Source organism: Aaosphaeria arxii, assembly GCF_010015735.1.
Source record: "Aaosphaeria arxii CBS 175.79 unplaced genomic scaffold BU24scaffold_9, whole genome shotgun sequence".
Taxonomy (NCBI): Eukaryota; Fungi; Ascomycota; class Dothideomycetes; order Pleosporales; genus Aaosphaeria; species Aaosphaeria arxii.
The window spans coordinates 578,665-602,629 of NW_022983482.1; the positions used below are offsets into that span (position 1 = coordinate 578,665).

Below are 23,965 nucleotides of genomic sequence, written 5' to 3' on the forward strand. Positions count from 1 at the left end.
CTGTTCTTTATTTATATGTTTATTTTTACTCTTTTCTTTTCTTTTCTTCATATTTCCATATACTCTGTTTGATGTGTATACATACATACATACAATTGGGCTACGGATATCCTTTCCATTTCCTGTTCCATTCAGGAAAAATTGGGTTGATTGATTGGACTGGGCTTTTCGACTTCGGTCGTTTCTATAAGCCCCAAGTTTGTTGAAGAGTTGAGGGAGAAAGAGCTTCAGGCTCTCGTAGGGAAAGAAGGAGGAAGTCCTCTTGCTTTTTGGATGTGTATCAAAATACCCCTGTTTATCATGGTTTTGGGCGTGGGAACGGAACAGGACTGGGTGGGACAACATCTGAGGTTGGATACCCTGGATTATATATATCACACATACAAAGAAATAAACACACGACCGTGAACAATATACTCGAAACTGGTTTTACGTATGAGGAGGTGATTGCTGTAATGCTTCCAGGTGCTTTGACATGAGTATGCATTCGTCATTTCATTGCGTTACTTCATAAAATCCACCCACCTACTCCACAGCTCCAATCCAGCATATCCCCTCCACCCCCTTCACCAACCCCCTACGCTTCTACCTCCCCATTCCCATTCCCACTCAAACATAAACAACCTACTTCCCAATAGTCAAAAACAGCCTATCCCCAATATCCCCCAAACCAGGCTTAATCATCCCCCTCTCATCAACCGCCTCATCGCAACCCCCGACCCAGACCTCAACCCCCTCCGCCCACTCCCCACACGCCTTCTCCAGCCCCTCCCTCGTTGCAAGCACCGCGAGCACTACGATCCTCTTCACCCCCCAATCCTTCAGCGTGTCGATGGCCGCACACGCCGTCGCACCCGTCGCGATAACTGGGTCAACCACGATAGCGAGGTCCGCTGGCCCTCCGCTGCTAGACCCAGCCGACGACGAGTGGTAGGGCAGGTTGTTGTAGTACTCTACGGGCTGGAGGGTGGATTTCTCGCGGTAGAGGCCGAGGTGGTGGATTGGGACGGGGACGGGGAGGAGGGAGGACACGGCGGGGATCATGGAGAGGCCGCTGCGGAGGATGGGGACGAGCGAGATGGAGGAGGGGGACGGAGAGATAGTTGTTGAGGTGTAGGTGTAGCCGAGGGGGGATTTGTCCTGCGTGGCTTTTGTGTAAGTATATGTGTTCTTTTATGAATGAATGGGGAGGTTGGTGGTTGTTGTTGTATTGGGCGGGGTAGGGGAGCTGGTGGTATAGCTTCATGGGATGGGATGGGATATGATATGGATTTGGATATGGGAAAGGAGGTATGGACGTACGGTGCCGGACTCGGTGGTCTTTAAAGCTGAGCCCAATGCTTCGAAACCGACCATGAGGGCGATCTCGTGGACGAGGGTTTGGACATCTTTGGGGGAGGTGGATGCGGAGCGGAGTTGGGAGAGCTTAGCTTGGACGAGGGGATGGGAGGAGACGTGAGCGTTGGGAGGGTGTGATTGTGAGGCCATGTTGGTAGGTAATTAGGTGGCAGGTCAAGGGGAGGGTAAGGTATCACAAGCAATACGAGTATGAGGTTATGAGTTGGGAGGTGTATTATGTGAGGTGTGTTATGAGTTGACAGTGATTGTATGTGATCATGGGGTCTATTGGTGATAAGCGGATGTGCCTGCAGGAGATAAGACGTGTACCTAGGCAATACAATGCAAGGGCTGCTTCTAACCTATTCTGGGTGATCTCCGACAAGGATTCTACCTCAGAACGAGGTCCTTATAACTATTACAACTAAACTATGGAATTGCGATGATTCCATAGTCATTGAGTCTCCTCTTACTAACTATCCAACTCCACCTATGCAATCATGGTCTACCAAACTCATACTAATATAGTACCACTACGGGACATGTCCTCTAGTGCTTTCATGTGCCATTCCATCCTAATCCTCGGGAACTAGTAAAAGAAAAATGACATCTGGTTGTGGCGCACCAGCCCGGCACTTCAGGGAACACAAAACATGAACGCGCCAGCATGAATTTCCATCACACAGAGAGAACGCCTCAATGCAACCCTTCCGTGCTTCAAAACAAAATAACATGACATATCCTCCCGTCTATGCTCCCGTCGCTATCCTTTGCGCACTCTTTTAACTTTTCAAGACCTTCGTAATAGACACTCTTTGAACATACATCTTTGTGACTCTGCCTCGGTCGCATATGCTCGTAAACAGCCAACATGCCCTCATCACAGGCTGCCGACAGCGATGATGCCTCTCTGAGCCAGCGCGATAGCCACTACAATCATCAGCGCTCTTCCTTGCGCTCAGACAGATCCCTGCGGTCTTCGCCGCCCCCTCAGAGTTCTCAATTGATGCAAAACTTCATCCTCCGCGATGACGATGACGACGATGATCACAGCGAGACATCACCCAGTCCATCGCCCGTAATTCCAAGAAGACGGCAGAGTTTAGACAAGGGAAAGAGGAGGAACAGCGCTGGTAGCCCCACTCGCAACTACAACCCCCGCAGCTTCTACAGTCGAAGCGCATTGGGGCGAGGCAAAAACATAGACGAATATCTCCAACAACCAACCTTCTACGACAATTCAATCTCATCACCAGGCGACAATTGGCACGACAGGACCGTCTTCCGACACAGCACGGTCGAGGAAGAAGAGCAACAGCGCACAGAGTCGCGCACCTCCCGAGCGTTGCCGCAACGGTCGCAGCGATCGTCACTCGTGAACCGACCCTTGAGCGGGAGGACGACCCCGGGAACCGATTTCGCCGAGATAACAGCGCTACCCGTGATTCGAGATGGGCGGGCCCCATGGCGTCGGAGTCAGAAAACCGCAAACGCGGGAAATTACAACGACATGGCGGAAGGCCAAGATGCACGAGGGCGTGAGCATGTCTCGCGTGTTGCGACTGAGCTCTACACTGCTTCGTACTTGATCCTGTTCTCGATACTGGGAACGCTAGCCCGATTGGGCCTCCAATGGCTCACGTTCTATCCCGGCGCGCCCGTGTCGTTTTCTGAATTATGGGCGAACGTTGGAGGAACCCTGGTGATGGGATTTCTTGGGGAGGATAGGAAGCTTTTCGCTCAGGAATGGGGGAAGGAGACCGCTGCAGAGGTCGGGAGGGAACTGACAGATGAAGAGAAAGCGCTCGAGGGAGTCGCGGCAAAGGCATCACACGCGAAGGTCAAGAAGACGATTCCATTGTACATCGGCCTTGCAACCGGATTCTGCGGATCATTCACCAGCTTCTCGAGCTTCATGCGAGACACATTCCTCTCATTATCAAACGACCTACCCTCACCCATCAACCACCCGTACCCTCCCGGAGCACCCATCAGCACATCCAGCACCGTCGCTCGACATGGCGGCTACAGCTTCATGGCCGTCGTCGCCGTCATCGCCACCACCATAGCCCTCTGCTACGCCGCCCTCCGCGTCGGAATCCACCTCGCCAACTACATCGACCGCTTCACGCCGACCCTCCCCTTCCACTTCTTCCGCCGCTTCATCGACCCGCTCTTCGTCCTCATCGCCTGGGGCGCCTGGATCGGCGCCATCATCATGGCCGTCTTCCCGCCTGACCGGCCCTCCGGCCCCGCCAGCAAAGGCAGCACCTGGTCCCACGAAACCTGGCGCGGCGAAGCCATCTTCGCCTGCGTCTTCAGCCCGCCCGGCGCGCTCCTCCGCTACTACGCCAGCCTCAAGCTCAACACCATCGTCCCGTCCTTCCCGCTCGGCACCTTCGCCGTCAACATCTTCGGCACCGCGGTCCTCGGCATGGGCTACGACCTCCAGCACGTCCGCATCGGGTCCGCGCTCACGGGCGGCGGCAGAGTCGGCTGCCAGGTCCTGCAGGGCGTCATGGATGGGTTCTGCGGGTGCCTCACGACGGTGAGCACGTGGATCGCGGAGATCAATTCGCTGCCGAGGGGGAAGAGCTGGGTGTATGCGGCTTGCAGTGTGGGTGTGGGGTTGAGCACCATGGTCGTGATTATGGGGAGCGTGAAGTGGACGGTGGGGTTTTCGGCGCCCGCGTGCGTGACGTGAATACCATCTATACCTACTCGATCGTGAATGTACCAAAAGAGAGAGAGAGAGAGAGAGATTTATAATCCATATGTACAACAAGCCGGACTTATCAGGGGCCGACAACACTGTACGACTATGCGTAATCAACCACACCACGTACTAGCATACCATACCATACCATAGAAATATCATAGAACACCTAATTCACCCCACGTCTCCCACCACCACATCTTGACCTCTCCCCCGAACCCCCCGAGCCTCCCTGACCGACATCAACATCAACATCCACCCCCCTCAACCCCATGTCCTGGAACAAATCCGCCCTCAGATCCTCCGGCAGCACCACCGCGAACTCGGGGCTGATCTCCGAGCCCTCGAGGTCGTATGCTTTCCCGTTTGCGACCACGATGTTGGGGTTGGGGGGATTTTCGGCTGGGTTTGGTTTTGGCTCTCTCTTTTCTTTTTGTTTCTGTTGGTGCTGTGGTGGTTCCGGTGCGGCGTGGCGGGCTTCGTGCTGGTTGTTGTCGTTGGCGTTTTGTGGGGAAGTAGTGTGCGGTGTGGCGGTAGATTGGGTTGCGAGGAGGGATGCCATGATGAAGGTTAGGTAGATGAGGGTGTTTTTGGTTGGCATTGCTTTATTGGATTGTTTTCTCTCTTTTGGTGGACTTGGTGGGTGGTATTGATTTTTCTGTGATTGGGAGATAGGCGGTGAGGAGCTGGGAGAATTGGAGCTGTTTATGTATTCGACGGACGTTGCTCGTTTATGATGATGTACGATATGTGAACTGCCTAAAGGACATAGCATAGCATAGCCACCACTGAAGGATCGGGATGGGCGTTTCAAGAACCTGGGGTATGTTCCTTCGTCTATGATTCCGTAGAGCGGCCGTGGATGATATCAGACATAGACGTTCATAGTAGAGATGAGGAGATCAAATCATGAAAGGAGGAATATAGATTTTGGTGTGAGCTCTTTTATATGTGTTAAGGTGTGTAATTGGGAATGCGGTCGATTTAAGGCGCCCAGGGGTTTTGGTATGCGCAATTGCGCAGGAGATGGGCATTAGTACATCAAAGAGCTGTTCTTTGGAGCAATGGGTTTCAACAGCTATATGGAAGGAACTGTTGTTTTCCCAATTTGTGCAATACAAGTGGGTTGAAGATATTGTAGTTAAGCATGGTGTACGGATATCACGGTCAGGCTATCAAAAGCATACAACACAATCCACCATCAGGCCTACTCCAACATCACTCATTTACAGAGATATGCCCGAACAATCTGAATTCAATTGACAGCATTCGATATGTACAATCCCCTAACGTCCCCATCAACAAATCCAACCCCAATCCCCATCCTAGCCCCCTACAACTTACAAACCTTCCCCCCACACTCCGTCATCGTATGAACGAACCTCAACTTCCCGCCCTCAAGCCTAAACTCATGACTATCCGCCGCATCCATCATATGCTCCCAGACGCAAAAGATACTCACACTCCCCATCGCCTCATCAATCACATACCTCCGCCTCGTATTCGGCTTCTGGTTGTGATTACTCGGGATCCCCGGCGTGCAACTATCATCCGGCTGCCCCTTCCCCGTGTACGCAGACCCTTCGAGACGCACGCACGGCGTGCCCCACGGCACGGCGAGGTGCGCGGTCGCGTTCGACCACATGTCCATGTAGGCGTCGCCGGCGGCCTGGATGACCTCGCGCTTGTCGCGCTTGGAGACGGGGATCTCGGGCCAGGATTCGGAGCGGATGTAGGAGAGGGTCTTGGTGGCGTTGAAGAGCCAGGCGTTGGTCGTCGTGACGATCGAGTCGACGCTGCGGATCTGGCCTGAGGTGGTGTCGAGGAAGATTTGGGTTCCGATCACGTAGGGCCCCGAGGCGCTGACGAGTTCGGTGTACGTGGCGCATTGCACGAGGTCGTAGTTGGTGCGGTTGTGGTCGAGTTTAAGGGCTTTGTGTAGGATGCCGGACTGGTGGGCGATGGCTTTGTTGTTCTCGATGTAGGTGAAGTTTGGGGAGAGGAGGGGAGTTAGGTTGGTGAAGTTGCCCGTGGATTGAGTGGCTAGATAGGCGGTTGAAGCCGTTTGGAGGAGAGACTTCTCGCAGGTAGCACCGGAGTGAAGAGGGAGAGTGAGGGCATGGTTGAAGGGGAGGAAAGGCGTTAGGAGGAGGAATGCGTGGAGGAGATATTTGGACATGATGATTTATGAGGTCTAGGAGACCAATTGACTTGAAGTGGGAATTCCTATGAGGTGAGCTCCAATTTCCCTTGTTCGTCTCCGATCATAACGAACAGCTCTCCCACGATATATATATCTATTTAGTGAGTATCCCTCTCCGCCTATTCGAAGATGCGCTGCACTTATTGCACTCTTGCAATGCAATAGGCCAAGTCCTGTCCTATCGAATCTTACAATTGCCGTTGTGCGGAGCACCTTGTAGAAACAATGTCTGCAATATGCATTAATCTATAAATTCCCCGATAGTGTGGGCTGGTTCTGGGGACAAGTGGGAACGGCAGAATGTGGATCAATTCGTTGTGGAATAGAACAACGGCGTAGGAACCCCACATTGTCAACATCCTTGTCGAGAAGGCAAACTCGATTATAGTGCGAGATGTTTGGCATTTCATTAAGATAGTGAGTGACAAAAGTCGGAGGAAATTCTAGTACAGTTCAGAAAGATCACTTGTTGGATATGACTTACTGCAAGTTTCACGACATTGGAATTTGCGACTGTTATCCAAAGAATCATTGTTGTATTCTCTTTTGTACTGGCCACAAGACGAATGCTTTGATGCTTCGTCATGTGCAGATTAGGCCGTTCTATAAATCTCATCCACATTCCGTTTGTGGGTATATAAGGACCGTCATGGGGTATATCCATCCCGTGCTTTTTTCATAAAGGAGTGTTCCGAACCATTGGCTCCGTATATATGCAATGCAAGAAAAGTGACTAACAAACTTTCCCAATCCCAAAAACACCATATATGCACCGCAAATTGAACCATATAAGGACAGTGAAAAGGAGGATATGCCCTCAAATGTCATGTACACGAAGGGGAAAATATCGACACCGACTACGCGGCATAAAAAGAATGGGCGCCAACAGGGAAGAGTCTTGAACTCCACCGAGACGGACTCTCGCTTGCGACAACCATCTTGCACGTATTGGCCTATGCCAAAAATGCAAGAAGACCTACGAATGCAGCTCCCATGGCCTTGTTCTGGCCCGCGGCACCCTTGGACTGGAGGCGAGGGTTTCCGGACTGTGTTCCTGTGGGTTGTTCCCCGTTGGTTTGCGAAGCAGCCGGGTCCACGAAAGTGTAGCTGGTGACAACGCTTGGCTGTCCGTTATCGCCCGTAGTCGTGATGAGAACGATAGAAGAGACCTTGCCGCCATCTGGGGTGTATGTAGTCAAGAAGGTGCTACCCCGAGAGTTGGTCCTAGTCAAGACTTGTCCCTTGGTGGGTGCGAAATCCACGGCAGAAGTTGTAACGAAAGGCTGCCCAGCTGTGTCGGTAGCAGTGAATATGACAGCAGGCCTAGACTCGGATACGACCTGGGTCTGGCCCTGTTCGTTGGTACGGGTAACGGGGACTACAACGGACGCAGTTGGCTGGCTCAGAATGGCAGAAGAGATAACCGTAGGCTGACCAGCCGAGTCGGTCTGGGTGATGGGAACGGGTACAATGACAGCCGATTCCTGACTGCTTGAGGGTGGAGGAGGCGGAGAATTGGTAGTCGGGGGCTGGCTCGGGGGTGGAGTGGAATCCTGCGTGGGAGGAGGAGGGTTGCTGCTGGGAGGAGGAGTGCTGGGAGTCTGGACGGGAGTCTCGTCGGGGGTTTGTGTAGGAGTCTGGGAAGGGGTCTGGTTAGGCTCATCCGGCGCGGTAGGAGACTGAGTTGGGGTTTGGTTCGGCTCGCTGGCATCTCCGCTAGGAGTAGGTGTAGGAGTAGGGGTACCTACCGATGGGGGAGGAGTGGACGGTTCTGTGCCGTTAGAGGGTGCGGGAGGAGGGTTTTGCCTCTTTCTCAAGTCCTGAATGGCATCCACGATCAGTTTGGTCGCCAGAGGAGGATTATCAATATGTACCCGCTCGACGCCATGTCGGTCGGACTGGAAGACGCCGTCCTTGAATTTCCCGAGAGAGTTGAGCGCGGCGTGGAGAGACTCTTCAGGAAGAGCATTCAACAGATCTTGAAAAGCCTCATGCGCATTGTGGTAGATAGAGTTGATTTCTTTGGTCGGGGAATTGGGTTCGTCACAAACGACAGTGGCTGCAAGGGGCAGGGCCAGGATGAGGCCGCGAAAGAACGAGCGCATTGTGGAGGATGGCGAAAGATAAGGTAGTTCGAAAGCGACTGTATGGGGTGGAATTCGAGGAGAATGGGAGGGAAGAGGGAGAGGAAGTGCTAGAAAAGAGGAGCGTAAGTATCAGCAAGCAATCATCATATCTACAAGAAGAAGGCTGGGAAGAGTAGGGTAGGAAGGGAAAAGAAGAGAAAGAAGAAGGTGAGTAAGAGGGATTAAAGAGAATAGCGGGATGGGAATCATGGGTATTGAAGGATGGGGATGCTTACTTGCTACTCGTACTTCTTAGTCGACTTTCCCTGGTGGTGAGAGAACGCACGAGCAAGGGAAGGTCGCTGCCAATTGACTATTCGGGTAAGGCGGCGTCTGTTCTCTCGGTCTCCACCCACGAAGTAGTAACCAGTTTCCAGAAATAACCGGGTTTCTTCTTGGTGATACGATAATCAATGTATAGGTACGATGGACCGATTTCCCACTTCCTCCTACACGATGACAATGGCGATGACGATGATGACGATTGTCAAATAATAACCAACGATAAGAAACGAATTGCTTCAGTTCCTTTGCTGTGGTTTCGAAACAAAGACGGAGATGTGTTCTTCTCTGATCAACAGAAACGGTGTGGCGTGCCAGTAGATGAAATAAGAGAGGGCGATGGGCAAGATCAGCGAGCGTTGGACCCGTCCCGTCACAAGTACCGGTAGGATGCACAGAAAGGAAGATCAAGTGACAAGAGAAGAACCCGAGTACAGAAGGCGGCGAAGACGAGTTACATATATAACAATCGGCAGAAGGTGGCATCTGAAAACCCCATGGCAGAGAGAGCGGCGGCGATGCTCTTCCATCCATTCACCATTCACCATTCACCATTCACCATCTACCATTATTCACCGTGACCCGAGTCCTACTGCGGCTACTTCTCAGTGCGACTCCACTTCTGAACTCTGCTCCACGACAGGTCCAAGCGTGTTCAAGCTACCCACGATGGTCTTCCAGCTTGCACGAGCTTGTCGTGAGCTAACAACACTCTGTGCTTCCGAGCTCCCCGACTAGACATGAATGCGGCTCTCCACTGTAACACCCCCTCTCCAAGAACCTCAACAAGAAAGACAATATCCTCTCCTTCCCTTCAACTTTTGTCCTACAGATTCAAGTCTCTCGGCCATCTTGGAAGCTTCAAAACAATGCCTTCCATCATGCCACAATGTATTCACTGGCTTCTGCGCCTCTGCTATGAAACCGGGAAAACGACGTGTCGACCTGACAAGAGGCTGGAGCTGGCAAAGACGGGACATTTCATGCGACATCCTTGTTACTCGTCTACCATCGGAGACTCGTTCCCCAACCAAGCGAGGCCAAACCGGCTGCATCTTGCATTGGCTTTCCCTTGCAAACTCGGGGCATCCCTGTCCCTGCCTGGCTCGCCGAAACGTCATTACTATGGACCGCTTGAGGAGACTGACCTGTCAATATTCGTTTCGTCGTGATCGTCTCTCTGAGGCAATGACTGACTGCAATAGATGAACATTTCGTTAATTTGCCATTATTATCATTATCGTCATTATCATCTCACCACTATTTCTGCCCAATCTGCCTGACATCAATCAGATGATCCATTTCTCGATTCCTTCCATGCATGTCTAATGCTGAGATGCTGGACCATATCTGAGTAGCGCACTGCACTCAGTAGGCACCAGTACTCGTACTTTCCAGCAAGTACCTACAAGTACGAGTTACAAGTTTCATGTCCACAAGTGGAAAGCCTCTCTCTTTCATTTCTTACTCACTTACCTAGTGCAACTGCATCAACTCCAACACCTCTCCAATCAATCCAGCCTCCAAGCCAAAACCCCTCCTCTATCAATAGTAAGCCCTGCAGTTGACCATCGAGGCTCGAACCATCCCACCAACCACATGACATTCGCCTTCGCCATTATCGCCACCTGCCTACTCGGCATATAGTCGTAAAACATAGTGTCTCGTCCACCATTGTCCAATCGTGCTATTCTTCCTCTCAGCCCACCCAGCTGGCGAGGAAGACAGAATCATTGTTCGTTGGACGGGCACTTGGGCAATGCCTAATGTGGACCGCCACCCATTGTATTGTCTGAGATCAACAGCGCCCACCCCACTTGATTGTCATTGCATCCGCCCGCTCACCAACACGCTGATCAATTCGATCAACGAAGAGGATATTGAAAAATCTAGACTGAGCATACAAGGCGAGAATCCCTACTTTCTCACAATCGAAAGCATATATCCCTACGAATATTAAATATCAGTATCACAAGCAACGCAACGCACTTCGCCCCCCCTGCAACTACAGTTCGGCGAGCGAATTAGGAAATCTAGCGTTTCGCTTGCCAGTGGCGTTTTTTCCCACTGTGAGTGTGTGCATATTCGAACGCTGTCCCGACGGGACCCAAACGGCCAGTAGCAGGACCCGGATATTCGGCATGCAGTACCATTCATCCAATTCCAGCCGCACTATCTGCGGAGCACTGCTAGTTGCCTACTGTCAGAAATCAGCCTTTCCTAATGTGCATGCACACAGCCGAGTGGGAATGTCACGATGTGGTTTTACATCCTCACGCTCTGGATTAGCTGTAAAATCATGTTTTCCCTCATTCGTAGTGCCTCTCTGGAAAGTGTAGCAGGCTAATACTTGTGCCTACGTAGAATACTCTAGATACCACACCGCTCTGCAATCCTCCTTCGAACAAATCCCCAACTAACCTCCCACCACAGCCAAACTTCCCATACCCATCACAATCCCCCAACATCTCCTGACAACCGCTCTCCCTCCCCGAATCCACCTCATAGCCACGACCCTTCAGTCCCCCAGCCCAATCCAGCCCTCTCACCAACCGCACCAACCCTAACAAACACAACTATCATATCAGACATTAGATACCAAACATCACAACACGCACTCGTAAGCACCACCACGACGACCAATACACACGCGGATATCACTGGAATCTATAAATAACACCCCTCCCCTCCCCTCCCCTCTTACGACCTACGCAATGCAACGCGCTGAGATAGCCACCTCGCGTGCAATTGGTCGCCACTTGAGCATCCCGCGGAGGGAGGCGGGGGTAGGTGTACGTGTGTGTGTGTGTGTGTACTCTGATTTTGTATATGCTTTAGGTTTTAGATGTACTTGTGTTGAGGTCGGAGACACTGTGGTGGGAGGTCGGAGTTGGTGATGGATGGAAGGTGTGATCCCATTGGGAGGGTGTGTGTGATCTTGTATTGGAACGAAGCGGGAAGTGATGAATAGGTCGTGTCGTGTTGTGTTTGTAGTGCCGTCGAGTTGTCAGATTGTATGTCTGCCTGGTACGATGGAGTAGCCTTTCGTTCTCTTTGCACTCAATCCGATGTCAGTGTATGTAGGTATGTCGGATGATATCAGGATAGCTTCCGAGTACATGTTTAGCATTCTTCTGTTCGTTGTCATGAAAGTGAGGGTAAAAGGGATGGATGGGTTCTAGGTAGTTGAATGGAAAGACTTGATATCAACGATGTGATATATTTGCAATGGGTCGAATCACGGAGACTGGGACAGACCTGTGCCCGGGGGAATCAGTTATCTATACAGCCCCAACTGCCTGGTATTTTCAACATACAACTCCACAGTCCAGACACTGCACCAATGAACCCAAAAGAAACAAGAGCCCAGTAATCAACTCACCCCACCACATTCCCCCCTCCAACCGCCCATTCATCATACATACAAAGCCTCAAATTAAGACAAGAGAAGAATTTTGTTCCAATTACTACTACAATAATGTATAACCACCCTCCCCTTCCTTTCCGTCATCATAGCACCGGGTTTTTCATTCGCAAAAGACAAACAAAAAACCGTATCCAAATCCAATCCCAATTCCCATTCCAATACTATCCAATCCAATCCAAAAAAAAGGAGAAAAGATTCCTAAGAGAAACAAAAATTACTTGCCGCTTTCCGCTTTTTCTTTCCGCCTCTTCTTTTTGATTCCCACACCAAGGAGAAACGAACACAAAAACAATAGAAATCTTTGAACCAACGGAGCTGGTGGGTGGCTACTCGTCTCCGTTGTACGGATTATAGAGGTATCATCTTACCCTCCCTACTAAACGCTGAAAAGAAAAACTCCCGAGGGAATAAACGCCGTGCATGTGTCCCAATTCACGCCTCGGGGGCGGGGAGACAGAGTTTAGATGGAAACGCTGCTCATCAATTAGATGTCTTGGCGGGTGCTGGCGCAGGTGGCTCTGCAGTGGACTCTGCCGCTGGCTTCGATGCCTCCTTTGTTGCCTCCGCGGGCACCGTTGCTTCGGTTGGTGGTGAGGCTACTGGCGCGGCAGCTGGTTGGGGATTGACGGTTTGTGGCTCGGTCGCTTGTGGTGCAGCTGACGGCGGAGTAGCTGTTGTCGGCAAGACAGCAGGTTGTGCCTCGGGCTTAGGCTCTGGCTTCGAATCTGTAGGAGGGGACGTGGTTGACGGCTTCGAGATGTTCGCGTCCTGGGCGACAGGGGCTGTCGTTGACGATGGTGGAACCTGCGGCGTCAAAGCAGTAGGACCTGGGTGGTTACCTGTTGGTGTGGCATCGCTGCTGCCCTCGCTTGTTGCCGGTCGAGGAGCTTCCATGCTTCTGGGACGAACGGCAAGGTTTTCCTGCGGCGCGACTAGAGCTGGATGAGTTGCCCGTTCCGAAGCACCAGGTGGTGGTGGACTCTTCGCCCTTTGCTTCGCTGCCTCGCGTTCTCGGTGCTCCTGTCTCTTCTCCTTGAACCAATTGAAAGGATTCTTCTTGTCCTGTTCTTTTTGTTCAGCCGCGTGCAGCATCGAAGCCTCGCTCGCCTGGTGTGAATCGAACTGTAGACTACGACGACCTGTGAATCCTGAGCTGCTACCGAACGAGCTCATGCTTGCATCTGCGCCCGGAACGTTTCCCCTCAAGTCGGTCTGACTGGCTGTTGGGGTGGCTTTGCTTTCGCCACGCTTATGACTCCTCCAGAAACCTTTCTTCTCCTTTTCTTCTCTCGCCGGTTCTTCCTTATGCTCCGCCTCCGACAACTCAGCGGTAGTCGAATGTGATCTGAAAGAAGCCGAAGGGGACATGCTGGGCTTCAATGTCGTGCCCGAATTCCGATAGTTCGAGGCATCCGTATTGAAGGACTGGATCGCCTCTTTCGAGCTGGTCGGTAGAGTCTCGGGAATCGGGGGAGGTTGGAAAGCATGAGGCAATGGTGAGGGGGGCGCTTCAAAGGCAGAATGGCCGGTCAAAGAGTGAGTCGAGCTGTGAGCACTTGGGTTTGTACTACTTGGGTGGCGCTGCTTCTTCTGTAGCTTATTTGGCTTGCGTCCGTCCCGCTTGTCGTCTCCCGAGGGGGAAACCTTGGAGAGGATCTGGGTGAACGTTCGCACTGCTGGTGTCATCTCTACAGAAGGCCCAGAGTCCACGGGTCCTTCCAAGAATTCGGATCGTTCACGACTCGGCGTATGACGAGGGGTAGCATGAGGCTGGCGCTTGGGTGTTGGAGGGGAAAGTACTTGCGCAGCAGTTGTTGCAGCGGGTGGGAAATCATGGGGCGGATCCTCTGAATATGGAGACGGGAAAGGGTAGGCACCTGGAACATTTGTCGGCGTTGGCCTCGTCACTTCAATTCTCTGCTCCTGCATCGGCTCCGGTGTGAGGGAATTTTGTGCGGGGGAAGGTTGCGCAGGTTGCGCAACTGGTTGGGGAGGAGGTCCAATATCCAACATTGACCGCACAGTTTGTTGCGTAGGCGATGGCGCAGGTCCAACATCAAGCATAGATCGTCCCAATTGCTGGGCTGGGGCTGGGCTGATAGGCCCGCTCTGAGGAGGAGGGGCCTTCTCTACAGAGGTCTGTTGCCCAGGCGCAACTTCGGGGCCATTTTCTGGCTGTGGGGAGTGCACAGGAGCGGGGAGTTGTAGCGTTTGTGGGACAGGCTCGAGTGTTGTCGAAATCTGGGCATGCGTCTCCTCGGGAGCTGGAGTTGGGGTCTCGGGCTGCTTCTCCCTAGGAAAGCGAACACCGGACAGTGCTGGCGACCTCTTCGATGGTAAAGTATTACTCCGATGAACACCAGATGTGTTGGACGGTGTGAAAGAGGGCGTAGTAGGGCTAGGTGCAACACCTGAATGGCGCGATCGCCGCGATGAGGTTGAGACATTTCGTCGGACGCCACCATATCTCCGTATGCTCTCTGCCGCAGCGCTTGACGAAGTCGAAGCAGATCTTCCTATGCCAGTGTTATTGCGCCCAGGCGTTGTAGGAGTGCGAGCTTGGGGAGTCGATGGCCCGCTCTCAATGTGCCTTGCTGTGCCCTCGTCAACAGCGGTGCCTTCCATTCCAATCAGGAAGTGATCCTGGTTGTCAATCAAGAATATTAGCACATCCTGACTCAGTCGATAGTCTTGCGGAGACATGTCGTGCTGTGGGTGGGACAGAATTCCAGGTTGGAAGATGGCAGCAAGATTTGACGTTGTCATCTTATTGACGTCGGACTTTGCGGCGAAAACGGCGAGAAGATCGAGGATGTATAGTAGCAGCTGTCGGTTCAACGAGGGCAATTCTTTAATAAGCTGCTGGTAGATGTGAACGGCCTTGTCAGGGTCGAAGCCGCCCACTGACGGCGCTTGACCCTCGATGGGGCCGACAGCTTCGGCTTGGTGGTTGCGAAGGGGTTGACGGAAAGGATCGTAATATTGAAGCGGTATAATAGGCTCGGGAAGCTGGTTGAAGTAGCGTCGAAGAATGTTGGCGGCATCGTGGACGGTGTAGCCTGTCCAGTCCAAGCCTTTCCCCCACCTGGGCGGAGTATCAAATGCAACCTTGAGCTCTTTGATGCGCTTCTCCGAACCCGCGAGTCGAAAAATGCCCTCGACATCGGTAGCTGTAGACGGTCAGCATAGGAGAATCGTTGCGAGGCGCGACATCCTTACCCTTCTCCTTGAGGAAAACACCACATTTAGCGACTACAATAGGCACGTAGCCGTAGATGTAACTCTCTCCAGTCTCGTTGAACAGTGATATTGCGACGTTGGCATATGGGATACTAGTAATGAGCGGCACACCGAATATGCCTTTAGGTAGTTCAGGCTCTGTAGCTCAGGTAAAGATGTCAGCGATGCGCAAGAGGAATGCATGGCCCAAATGGCAGATTGGATGTTTGGACATGGAGGATGCCATTGGCCAACTGTTCCATACCCAGCAGAGAGGTAGGAATGTTGATGAGATTAGAAGCGTCGTACCTTTCTCTTCTTCCTTCTTCAGGACGCCACGTTTGCTAAACTGCTTCCACCAAGATGTGAGGTCGCGCTTCGCACTGACGGGCTCGGGAGCCAGAGCGGGCTGAGGTTCGCCATTCCGCGCCCGCGGCGTCGAGAGATGTCCATGTGTGCCGTTGGCCATTGTCAGGCGTTGATGCAGAGCTGCACAGCTCTCCGACGAGGGTGATACCGCAGGTACACGATGGCAAGAGGGTGTCGCGGAGTCGTCGCAAGCGAGCAGCTGGGGCCCAAAAGTGGGCAGGCGGTAGTGGAGGTTGGCAGTGGGAGTCGAGCGCGCGCGGCGTGCGAGGAGTCGTCAGTGTGCAGCTGCAACGGCGCAGCGGGGTAGCCGTGTTCAAAGGGCGAGTATTTGCTGCTGCGACTTGGGCGGACGATTGAACGCGAGAGGCAGCTTGTAGATAGAAGGGCGATCGAGGAAGAGAGAGAGGGTGGGTCGAGGGTGCAGCTTGAGATTTGAGTTTTGAGGTGGGTGATGAGTGTGGGAGGGAACCTTGTTTGCGTGTGAGAAGGTCGGAGATTGAGGTTGACACGACAGGCGACGGGAGAGCAACGCGACAGGCGGCGGCGGCGGCTAGTAGATAGAGGCGGGTAGGTGGTAAAATGCTAAGAGGTGGTAGAAAAGTGGTAGGGGAAATGGGAAATGAGATATTCCCAGCGACGTGCAGCAACGACGTCAATAGGGTCACGGCTCACGGCTCACGACTCAACGACGGCAGAGGAGCTGGCGCGGACAAGACAAGGCAGGGCAGGGCTGGACTGGACTGGACTGGACTGACTGGACTGACTGGACTTACTGGAGGTTGGACAGGGCAGGGCAGGGAAAGGCGAGGGAAGCGGGAATCTTTCTGGAAATAGATCCAACGAGTGGAGGTGTGGCTGAAGGAGTCGACGTCAAGCTTAGGGAGGAGGATGAGAAGGAGGATGAGGAGGGAGAAGAGGAGGAGGGTAGGGTGGATGCCGGAGATACAATAGATGGTTGATCGTTGATCGTTGACGTGGGTGTGTATCCGTATCTGTAGATGTAACTATTATGTGTATCTGTATCCGTGGTTATAGGTTATTGTATTGTTCTGTGTGCTGGGCTGTGTCCGTGTCCGTGTCTGTGTCTGCGTCTGTGTATGTGCGTCTCCGGCTGGATGACTGGGTGGATTTATTTGTGCATGTATTCCCGGCCTGAATGGGGGGCTGGATGATGGGATCGCGGACGTGGGATGGGAGGATGGTTGGGATAGTTGGATGGACTGGATGGATGGATTGCCCCGTGAATCATTCAGTCTGTTCGGACGCTGTTGTTGGTTGGCGTGTGCGATGATGCCAATGCCGGACGTTGCGATGGAGCGGAAGGCCGAACGAAGGAAGACCGCCAAGACGTGGAGAGGGACTTGTTTGGATTCTGGGATCAATCGAATATTGCTATTAATTGATTGATGGATGATATCGTTATGCTCAGTGGCCAGCCGTCCATTCGGTCAGTCAATCAGTCGGAGCATCGAGGCATCAGACAAAGGCTCCTGATGCTGGCCCGACAAGCGCGACCAGGTACGCGCTGGTGAATGTACACAAAGAGACAAAGATAAAGAAGAGAGAGAACGAAAGAAATAGTGGGTGGTAATATAGGAACTTTGCGCAGGATGATAGAAGGGTGGTGGTAGTGCTGGCGATGAAGACAGTGACAGAGACAGCGACGGATGATGCCGATGACGATGGATGGGAGCCGCACGCGATAAGTAGGACAGAACGGAACAATAGTTAATGGATACCTTAATGAATAATGCATGAAAACATGAGTGAGCAACTAATAATTACTGTACACATCCGTCATCTACTAGGTGGGATAGTGTTCCAACGAATGTGCCAAACGGATGTAGGATAGTCATTGGTGTTGATGAACGGTAGTCCTATAGTTCCTAGCCATACCATACTATGGGTATGGCCATCTAGCACAATACGGAAAAGGTAGCCAACTATCTCGTAACATGAAACCAATAAATGAAAGAAACAATTCAACAATTCAAAGAATGAAACAAACAAACGAATAGAGGCAATATGAGAGTATAGTGAAGGATCCATCGAAGCCTCTCTGCACACTGGCGTATTCCATTGGCATTCATATGGAGACATCTATCCGGTTCGAGTACAGTTACTGTGTACTTAGTTAGGTTAGGTAGTCAAGTAGAACATAATAATCAACTTTCAATAATAAGTAGAAGCAATGAATCCAAGAGCACGGTGCATTCCATATTGTCAGTAATGAATAATATAAGAAAAAATGTGCTCCAGGACGATGTGATAGTAGTGGAAGTAAGTGAGGTGTGGCGGTGCGGCCGCCAGAGATCGGAAGTGTCCAAGCTCCCCTGCCAAAAAATTGGGGAGAAGAAGTAGCTGCAATTTACGAAGCGCATCATCACCACCGCTACCATCACACACGCCCGCCATTCCACCACCAGCGTCGTATCATCGCACCCAGAAGACCCATCCCGTCTGATCCAATCCTTCACATCTTAATCCGCCCTTTACCTATCCACCGCCATCGCATCCATGGATTCGTACGTCGCTATTCTATTCCCCAGTTTCAATCGATCATAACCCCATCCTAATATTCCCCACAGTCTCAACCAGAACGAGCAGCGTGAGCTCCAAACCCGCATGGAGAAGAAGCAGATGAAGGAATTCATGAACGTGAGTACCACACTCATGGACTACAACACTCGAATGCTAACCTACCAACCCCACCAGATGTACTCCAACCTCGTCCAGCAATGCTTCGACAACTGCGTCAACGGCTTCGAGAGCAAATCCCTGACCTCGCGCGAGGAGGGCTGCGTCATGCGATGCGTCGACAAGCACATGAAGGCCTCTCAGCGATTGGGCGACCGCTTCCAGGAACAGAACGCTGCCATGGCCCAGTCCGGTGGAATGCCTGGCCGATAAATTCAATCAACCGGATCATATTCACACATACAAAGACACAACCACACCGCACACCACGGAATGACTTGGATTGATAGTAAAAAAGACAAAATAACGAAATGGTTCATTACTGCATGTACCGGTGACGACCGGAATGACCTTGTATTATTGGCGCCGACCTGTTGATTATCAGATGGGGGACGGCGTGGACGTTCCGCCATGGGCAATTTTGGGAAATATTTCCATTGTATCAGTAACTAGGGTTATCGCTTACGCTCGAATGAACAGGAGCGCGCAAATGCATCATCGATTCCTCTCTCTACAGATTTCGGTTGTTTTGGCTTGTTTTCGTCCTCACTGTTCATTATTGCTTCGGCTAGTTGGTTCAGACACCACTACCTATCAGTGAAAACCAGATATGAAACGGTGTCACGGCTGTCCTACCTCGTAGAATTGAACACATCCACATGGTATATGACGGTCCGGCAACGAGACAAAAGCTTAGGACGGTTGGCTAAGGGCACGCCTTAGTTTCTTTAGCACAATGACCTTTTGGGTCTCTAAGAAGACTTAGAAGAGTAGGCATGCTGTGAAGAAATATATGTAAAACAGAAAAGATCAGCTGGTAAGTGGACCAAGGGTTACTTGACAAATGCACGCAGGCAGTCCGAAGCTTCTTAATGGCAGATAAGACTATCAAGCTGCGTACCATGCTTTCATTCAAGACGCCATGGCACTTGTAGATCCATTAAGCCTCTTGGAAGAAAGAAGACCAACGAGAGACAGAAGAATGATGATGCGTCAAACGCGCCACAGCTGTGGCTGAGACTTGAACACTTCCAACGATTCACAGGGGAGGGATGATCATCAAACCAGAGGCTGGCTTGGCTGACGTACAAGGCATTTCTACCAAATTTCCCATCCCTCCGTTCGGCCTTGGTTTTGACCCAACAACGCATCACTGCATCACTGTATCACTGCATCGCCTCAATCACCCTCATATAAAGGACTCGCCTCGTCCCTCTCGACTTCTCGCACCAACATACTCAATCAAGTAACCATCTCTCTACACCACCAACCTCAACAACTCAAACCAAACCACCAAACCACCAAACCTCTACACAACAAACACTATGGGTCTTATGTGGAGTAAGTCTCTATATGTATACCTTGATTACTTAGTAGACAAGCAACTAACAAGCAACTAGCAAAGCACTGGGGAGGCCGTCATGCCGGTACGTACTAACTTAAAGCTCACCACCATCATCCACGAGTACCATCACTACACAATACACAGATCTGATCTGACTCATCTTCTTATAGGCGGCGGTGTCGTTGTCGACAGGCACGGTGCTCGCAGGGCTCCCTTCCGCTTCTCTCTCGGTCGCTTCAGCTGCTTCCGTTAAGCGCGAACGACTTCCCATAGTCTTTGACGATGAGATGTAACGACTGTAAGTTCTTCGCGCGTTGCTCTGGAGCAGTGCGAAGGACTGACACTATAAGGCTTTGCTTCACACCATTCTCCATATCTTCGAATATGACCTTTATCGGCGACGGCGTTGGTGACTGGATTGTTTGACATGCGGGCGGACTGCAACGATTGGGCTAGCATTTGCCCACAGATGGAGATACCTACCTGACAAACGACCACACGTCAGAGATGTCGTTGCATTCAATGCATGCACATACCCTAATTAGCGTAATCAATCAAATTAAAACTTTCTCGAAACTGTAAAAGTGGAATGCCTACTTCACGAACTGGAAGTGACTTGAACACACACCAAGATTACAACAAGATCTCCCCCACAAAGCTTACCCCTGCTAGCGTGACGTCAGGCCTACCTACAATATTTACGAATTTAAAACATGAGGCGAAATATGATCAAATGTTCCAATTCCCCACCCCGCATTTTCAATCTACCTCCCATCAACAAAAAAAAACAATTAATCACCAATAAGAAAAGTGCCTTGGACCCCCAATGGGAGAATACCGCCAGGGAGCCGCACGATACAAACACAGCAACATGCGCTCGATACTCATAATCCAACCCAACTCGACAAAGTCCATGACCGAAGCCCTCGTGCCCTTGGTCGACTCATTGCAATTCCAAAATGTAACCATCAAACCCCTTGCACCTACAACTATATTTGCAACAGCAACTGACTGTAGTTAGCAGACCACATACGAGTACTTCACCGCGCCCTCGGGGCCCAAGAGCATCAACGACGAGGACGACGCAGTAGAAAGCGTAAAGCACTGTCTGCCGGAGCTTGAAAAGGTTCTCGACAAGCACGACGGGTTCCTGGTCGCGTGCTACTCAAAGCACCCACTCGTACCCATCCTCAAGGGCAAAGCGGCCATCAAGAATGGCCGCAAGGCCGTCACGGGGATCTTCGAGGCGAGCGTGGGCACGAGTTTGCAGGCGATCCACCCGGAGGAGAAGTTCGGGATCGTGAGCACGGGGAAGGTGTGGGAGGGGATTCTGACGGAGGCCGTGGTGGGGTTCCTGGGGACGAAGGGGGAGGAGGGTGGGGGGAGGTTTGCGGGCGTGGAGACGACGGGGTTGAATGCTACTGACTTGCACGATGCGCCGGCGGAGGAGGTGAGGAGGAGGATGAAGGATGCAGTGAAGAGGCTGCTGAGGAAGGGGAGCGTGGGTGCGATTTGTCTTGGTTGCGCGGGAATGGCGGGGATGGACGAGATGGTGCGGGAGGCGTGTGTGGAGGAACTTGGGGAGGAGGATGGGCGGAGAATAAGGATTGTGGATGGGGTGGTTGCGGGCGTGGCATGGCTTGAAGGAGCCGTCAGATCTGGTTTCTAACGAGGCCAGGCCAGGCCAGGCGAGCCGCAGGTGGTACAAAGACCTTGCTTTGAGAGAGTGAAATTGGTAGCATCCATACTGTATGTATGGCATTACAATTGATCATTCGGCTTACTTTGTGATAGTAAGAACTATGGATGTTCTATTTTAGAGGACCCTTGTACCGGGATGACGTCGATCCTGTTAAGCTTAGGAATAGCTCCAGAGACGACAACACAGCTTCAACTCAACATCAGCTCACCATTTCTGTCGTTATCCGTCTTTACATCTCACATTATCCCTGGGTTAAGCAATATCTATTATTTCGACGGAGAATTGCAGCTCCTGTAGCCCGCCAATTTCTATTCATTATTTCCGAGCAAAGACTAAGCATCCCGGGGTGAACTGTATATAATCATATCAAGAGATGGAGCCTCAGGAACCACCAGAACCACTTCGGTCCGGCATGGACTCCCTTCCTAACGAACTCATTATCAAGATTGCCACTCACCTTGACCAGCCGCCTCCCTCAATAACTAAATTCTCACACGAACCATCCGGTGGCCTGACCAGCTCTACTTCAATACCTCTAAAGTCGTTCTCTCTAGTCTGCTGGCGGTGGAGAAAAATCGTGTTACCAATCCTATTCAATTACTCCAGAGTTCCGATAGATGATTGTCCGCAATGGGTTCCAATCGATGCCCGGCTTATAGAGAACATGCAGGGCCAGCTCAGTCGTCTAAGCAACCATGAGTTCCAGATTTACACGAAGATGAGGAGCAAATTCAAGAGCAGTAGTGTGTTCGCCTTCGACGAAGCGTTCGACGACCTCCTGGTGAATCTCTGTCGTGTCCAAGAAGAAGACGCCTTTCTGAAATCCGTACCCAACATCCTATGGCTTCCGCACTTACCGCGATCCTACGCAAACTTCGTCCTCTTCATTTCCCAGTACGAACTCAGACACCACATCCGAAGCATCGTCGTCTATACTGAACGAGACTACGAGCTCCGCCATATCCCCACCGCCGACGCTCCCCTCAGCCGCGCCGTCTCCGAAATCTGGACTCAGATCTTCCTCCACCTCAACCCAACCCGGGTCGTCGTCGCCGCTCCCCCCTCAACCCTAGCCGGCCTCCTCGACACCCAACTCCTCAGCTCCGACACATGGGCATTCCAGATGCGAATGCACTACATCGAGCTCATCCAACCCGACCCCCACACCCACCAACCCCCCATCCAACACCAAAGCTCCTCCTGCCGCCCCTGGGACTCCGCCCTCATCCACCGCCGCCCATGGCAGCACCTATCCTACAATGAAGGCTCTTCGATCCCCGCCTACAGCACCTACGAATACCACCTGAAGCAAACCCCCAAAATCCTCTACCTCCTCCTCCTCCGCCTCTCCCGAGAATGCTCCCCCTGCTGCAACATCCGCTCCTTCGCCTTCACCGCCGTCTTCCCCTTCAGCACCAACACCATCGCCACCGTCCGCGCCCTCCAGCGCATCTCCACGCTCCGCGACGTCGCTTTCCAGGTCGCTCCCGGCGCGGAGAACGACCTCCTGAGTAACACGAAGCGGCTCGGGAGGGCGCAGCCGAGGGACCTGTGGTTGGAGTGGAACGGGAACTACGACGCTATCACGCATTTCCTGGGCCTGCGGGATTTCGAGGACGGGGGCAGCTTCACGAGTGTGGATTGTGCGGCTGAGTGGGAGGACGCGAGGTGGGATGGGCAGATGTGGACGAGAGGAGGGGAGGCGGTGGGTGAGAGGGTGAGTCAGCTTGCGGTGGAGGTGCAGGAGTATGTTGATAAGTTGGCGGGGAGGGGGATCGGGTGGAAGGGCGTTGGGGTGGGGAGGTGGGTGAGGGCGAAGGAGGAGGATAGAGTTGTGGAGGAGGAGGAGGGAGGTGCTGCTGGTGGTGATGGTACTGGTCAGGTTGGGGATGGAATGGGTGGGGCGGCGAATGCTCCGGCGGTCATTTTACTGTAGATTGGCTCTCGGTCGCGATGTTTGGGTCGCACAGTCAAGTTGGAGATGGGTACGGCGTTGTCCACCTATTCATCATTTTCTACTTTGGTAGTTGTTCGCAATGATAGCAACGCAATATCAATTATCAACACAATGGACGATCGCAAGCAACCCTCCAGCTGTATAACTGTCCCACCATATCCCTTCCAATCCAAATCGAATACATTAATACCAACTCTCTAAACATAAAAAAACCATACCTCTACCAGTATGCTGTTGAATCCACCACCCAGCGTGATTACACAAACTTAAAGGAAAAGAGGTATGAATAAAACAAAAACTTAAAAACTTGATACACCCCTCTACCTTTCGAACAAGCATAATAGCATGCCCTCTCTCTTGACTCGTACACCTCTCACAACGGCATGTTACCTTACACTCTACTATGCACCACTCATGCGTTGTCTCCCCTTGCACGAACTATACCCAGTGAATACAATACATCGTAAGGAACGGATCATCGTGGGAGGTTTCTGCTTTGTTGTTTGGGAGTAATGTGACATGTGCAGATAGTCGTTTGTTGGATCTATGGTGTTGGCAGTAGTTGGAGGATGGAATTGCTTTGG

The 23,965-nt window shown here is 52.0% G+C and overlaps 10 protein-coding genes across 10 annotated transcripts; 5 read left to right on the forward strand and 5 right to left on the reverse strand.

Moving 5' to 3' along the window:
- Window positions 1-250: 250 nt before the first annotated feature.
- Window positions 251-1,621, reverse strand: BU24DRAFT_426505 (uracil phosphoribosyltransferas-like protein). The gene is made up of 2 exons (XM_033528987.1): window positions 1,303-1,621; window positions 251-1,140 (listed from the first exon to the last, which is right to left on the reverse strand). The coding sequence occupies exons 1-2, from the start codon at window positions 1,486-1,488 to the stop codon at window positions 625-627; spliced, it is 702 nt and encodes a 233-aa protein (XP_033379760.1). The 5' UTR covers window positions 1,489-1,621; the 3' UTR covers window positions 251-624.
- A 1,227-nt stretch (window positions 1,622-2,848) lies between these two features.
- On the forward strand, window positions 2,849-4,042 carry BU24DRAFT_354901 (uncharacterized protein; the record flags this gene model as incomplete). Its single annotated transcript, XM_033523828.1, has 1 exon — window positions 2,849-4,042. The coding sequence occupies one exon, from the start codon at window positions 2,849-2,851 to the stop codon at window positions 4,040-4,042; it is 1,194 nt and encodes a 397-aa protein (XP_033379761.1).
- A 91-nt stretch (window positions 4,043-4,133) lies between these two features.
- BU24DRAFT_280762 (uncharacterized protein) lies at window positions 4,134-4,955 on the reverse strand. Its single transcript, XM_033522709.1, has one exon. The coding sequence runs from the start codon at window positions 4,827-4,829 to the stop codon at window positions 4,224-4,226; it is 606 nt and encodes a 201-aa protein (XP_033379762.1). The 5' UTR covers window positions 4,830-4,955; the 3' UTR covers window positions 4,134-4,223.
- Window positions 4,956-5,280: 325 nt separating this feature from the next.
- Window positions 5,281-6,233, reverse strand: BU24DRAFT_453981 (uncharacterized protein; the record flags this gene model as incomplete). The annotated part of the gene is made up of 2 exons (XM_033531291.1): window positions 5,281-5,303; window positions 5,399-6,233. The coding sequence occupies 2 exons, from the start codon at window positions 6,231-6,233 to the stop codon at window positions 5,281-5,283; spliced, it is 858 nt and encodes a 285-aa protein (XP_033379763.1).
- Window positions 6,234-7,065: 832 nt separating this feature from the next.
- BU24DRAFT_280807 (uncharacterized protein) lies at window positions 7,066-8,663 on the reverse strand. Its single transcript, XM_033522711.1, has 3 exons — window positions 8,620-8,663; window positions 8,006-8,451; window positions 7,066-7,936 (listed from the first exon to the last, which is right to left on the reverse strand). The coding sequence occupies exons 2-3, from the start codon at window positions 8,360-8,362 to the stop codon at window positions 7,211-7,213; spliced, it is 1,083 nt and encodes a 360-aa protein (XP_033379764.1). The 5' UTR covers window positions 8,363-8,451; window positions 8,620-8,663; the 3' UTR covers window positions 7,066-7,210.
- A 568-nt stretch (window positions 8,664-9,231) lies between these two features.
- Window positions 9,232-10,149, forward strand: BU24DRAFT_280776 (uncharacterized protein). The gene has a single exon (XM_033522710.1). It carries the CDS (start codon window positions 9,410-9,412, stop codon window positions 9,872-9,874), a length of 465 nt encoding a protein of 154 aa, XP_033379765.1. The 5' UTR covers window positions 9,232-9,409; the 3' UTR covers window positions 9,875-10,149.
- Window positions 10,150-15,438: 5,289 nt separating this feature from the next.
- BU24DRAFT_280899 (uncharacterized protein) lies at window positions 15,439-16,020 on the reverse strand. Its single transcript, XM_033522712.1, has one exon. It carries the CDS (start codon window positions 15,778-15,780, stop codon window positions 15,478-15,480), a length of 303 nt encoding a protein of 100 aa, XP_033379766.1. The 5' UTR covers window positions 15,781-16,020; the 3' UTR covers window positions 15,439-15,477.
- Window positions 16,021-18,092: 2,072 nt separating this feature from the next.
- On the forward strand, window positions 18,093-19,085 carry BU24DRAFT_426510 (uncharacterized protein). The gene is made up of 3 exons (XM_033528988.1): window positions 18,093-18,205; window positions 18,269-18,338; window positions 18,396-19,085. Exons 1-3 carry the CDS (start codon window positions 18,198-18,200, stop codon window positions 18,588-18,590), a joined length of 273 nt encoding a protein of 90 aa, XP_033379767.1. The 5' UTR covers window positions 18,093-18,197; the 3' UTR covers window positions 18,591-19,085.
- Window positions 19,086-20,593: 1,508 nt separating this feature from the next.
- Window positions 20,594-21,391, forward strand: BU24DRAFT_466141 (uncharacterized protein; the record flags this gene model as incomplete). The annotated part of the gene is made up of 2 exons (XM_033532335.1): window positions 20,594-20,683; window positions 20,747-21,391. The coding sequence occupies 2 exons, from the start codon at window positions 20,594-20,596 to the stop codon at window positions 21,389-21,391; spliced, it is 735 nt and encodes a 244-aa protein (XP_033379768.1).
- A 445-nt stretch (window positions 21,392-21,836) lies between these two features.
- Window positions 21,837-23,360, forward strand: BU24DRAFT_355017 (uncharacterized protein; the record flags this gene model as incomplete). The annotated part of the gene is made up of 2 exons (XM_033523833.1): window positions 21,837-23,077; window positions 23,147-23,360. The coding sequence occupies 2 exons, from the start codon at window positions 21,837-21,839 to the stop codon at window positions 23,358-23,360; spliced, it is 1,455 nt and encodes a 484-aa protein (XP_033379769.1).
- Window positions 23,361-23,965: the final 605 nt, after the last annotated feature.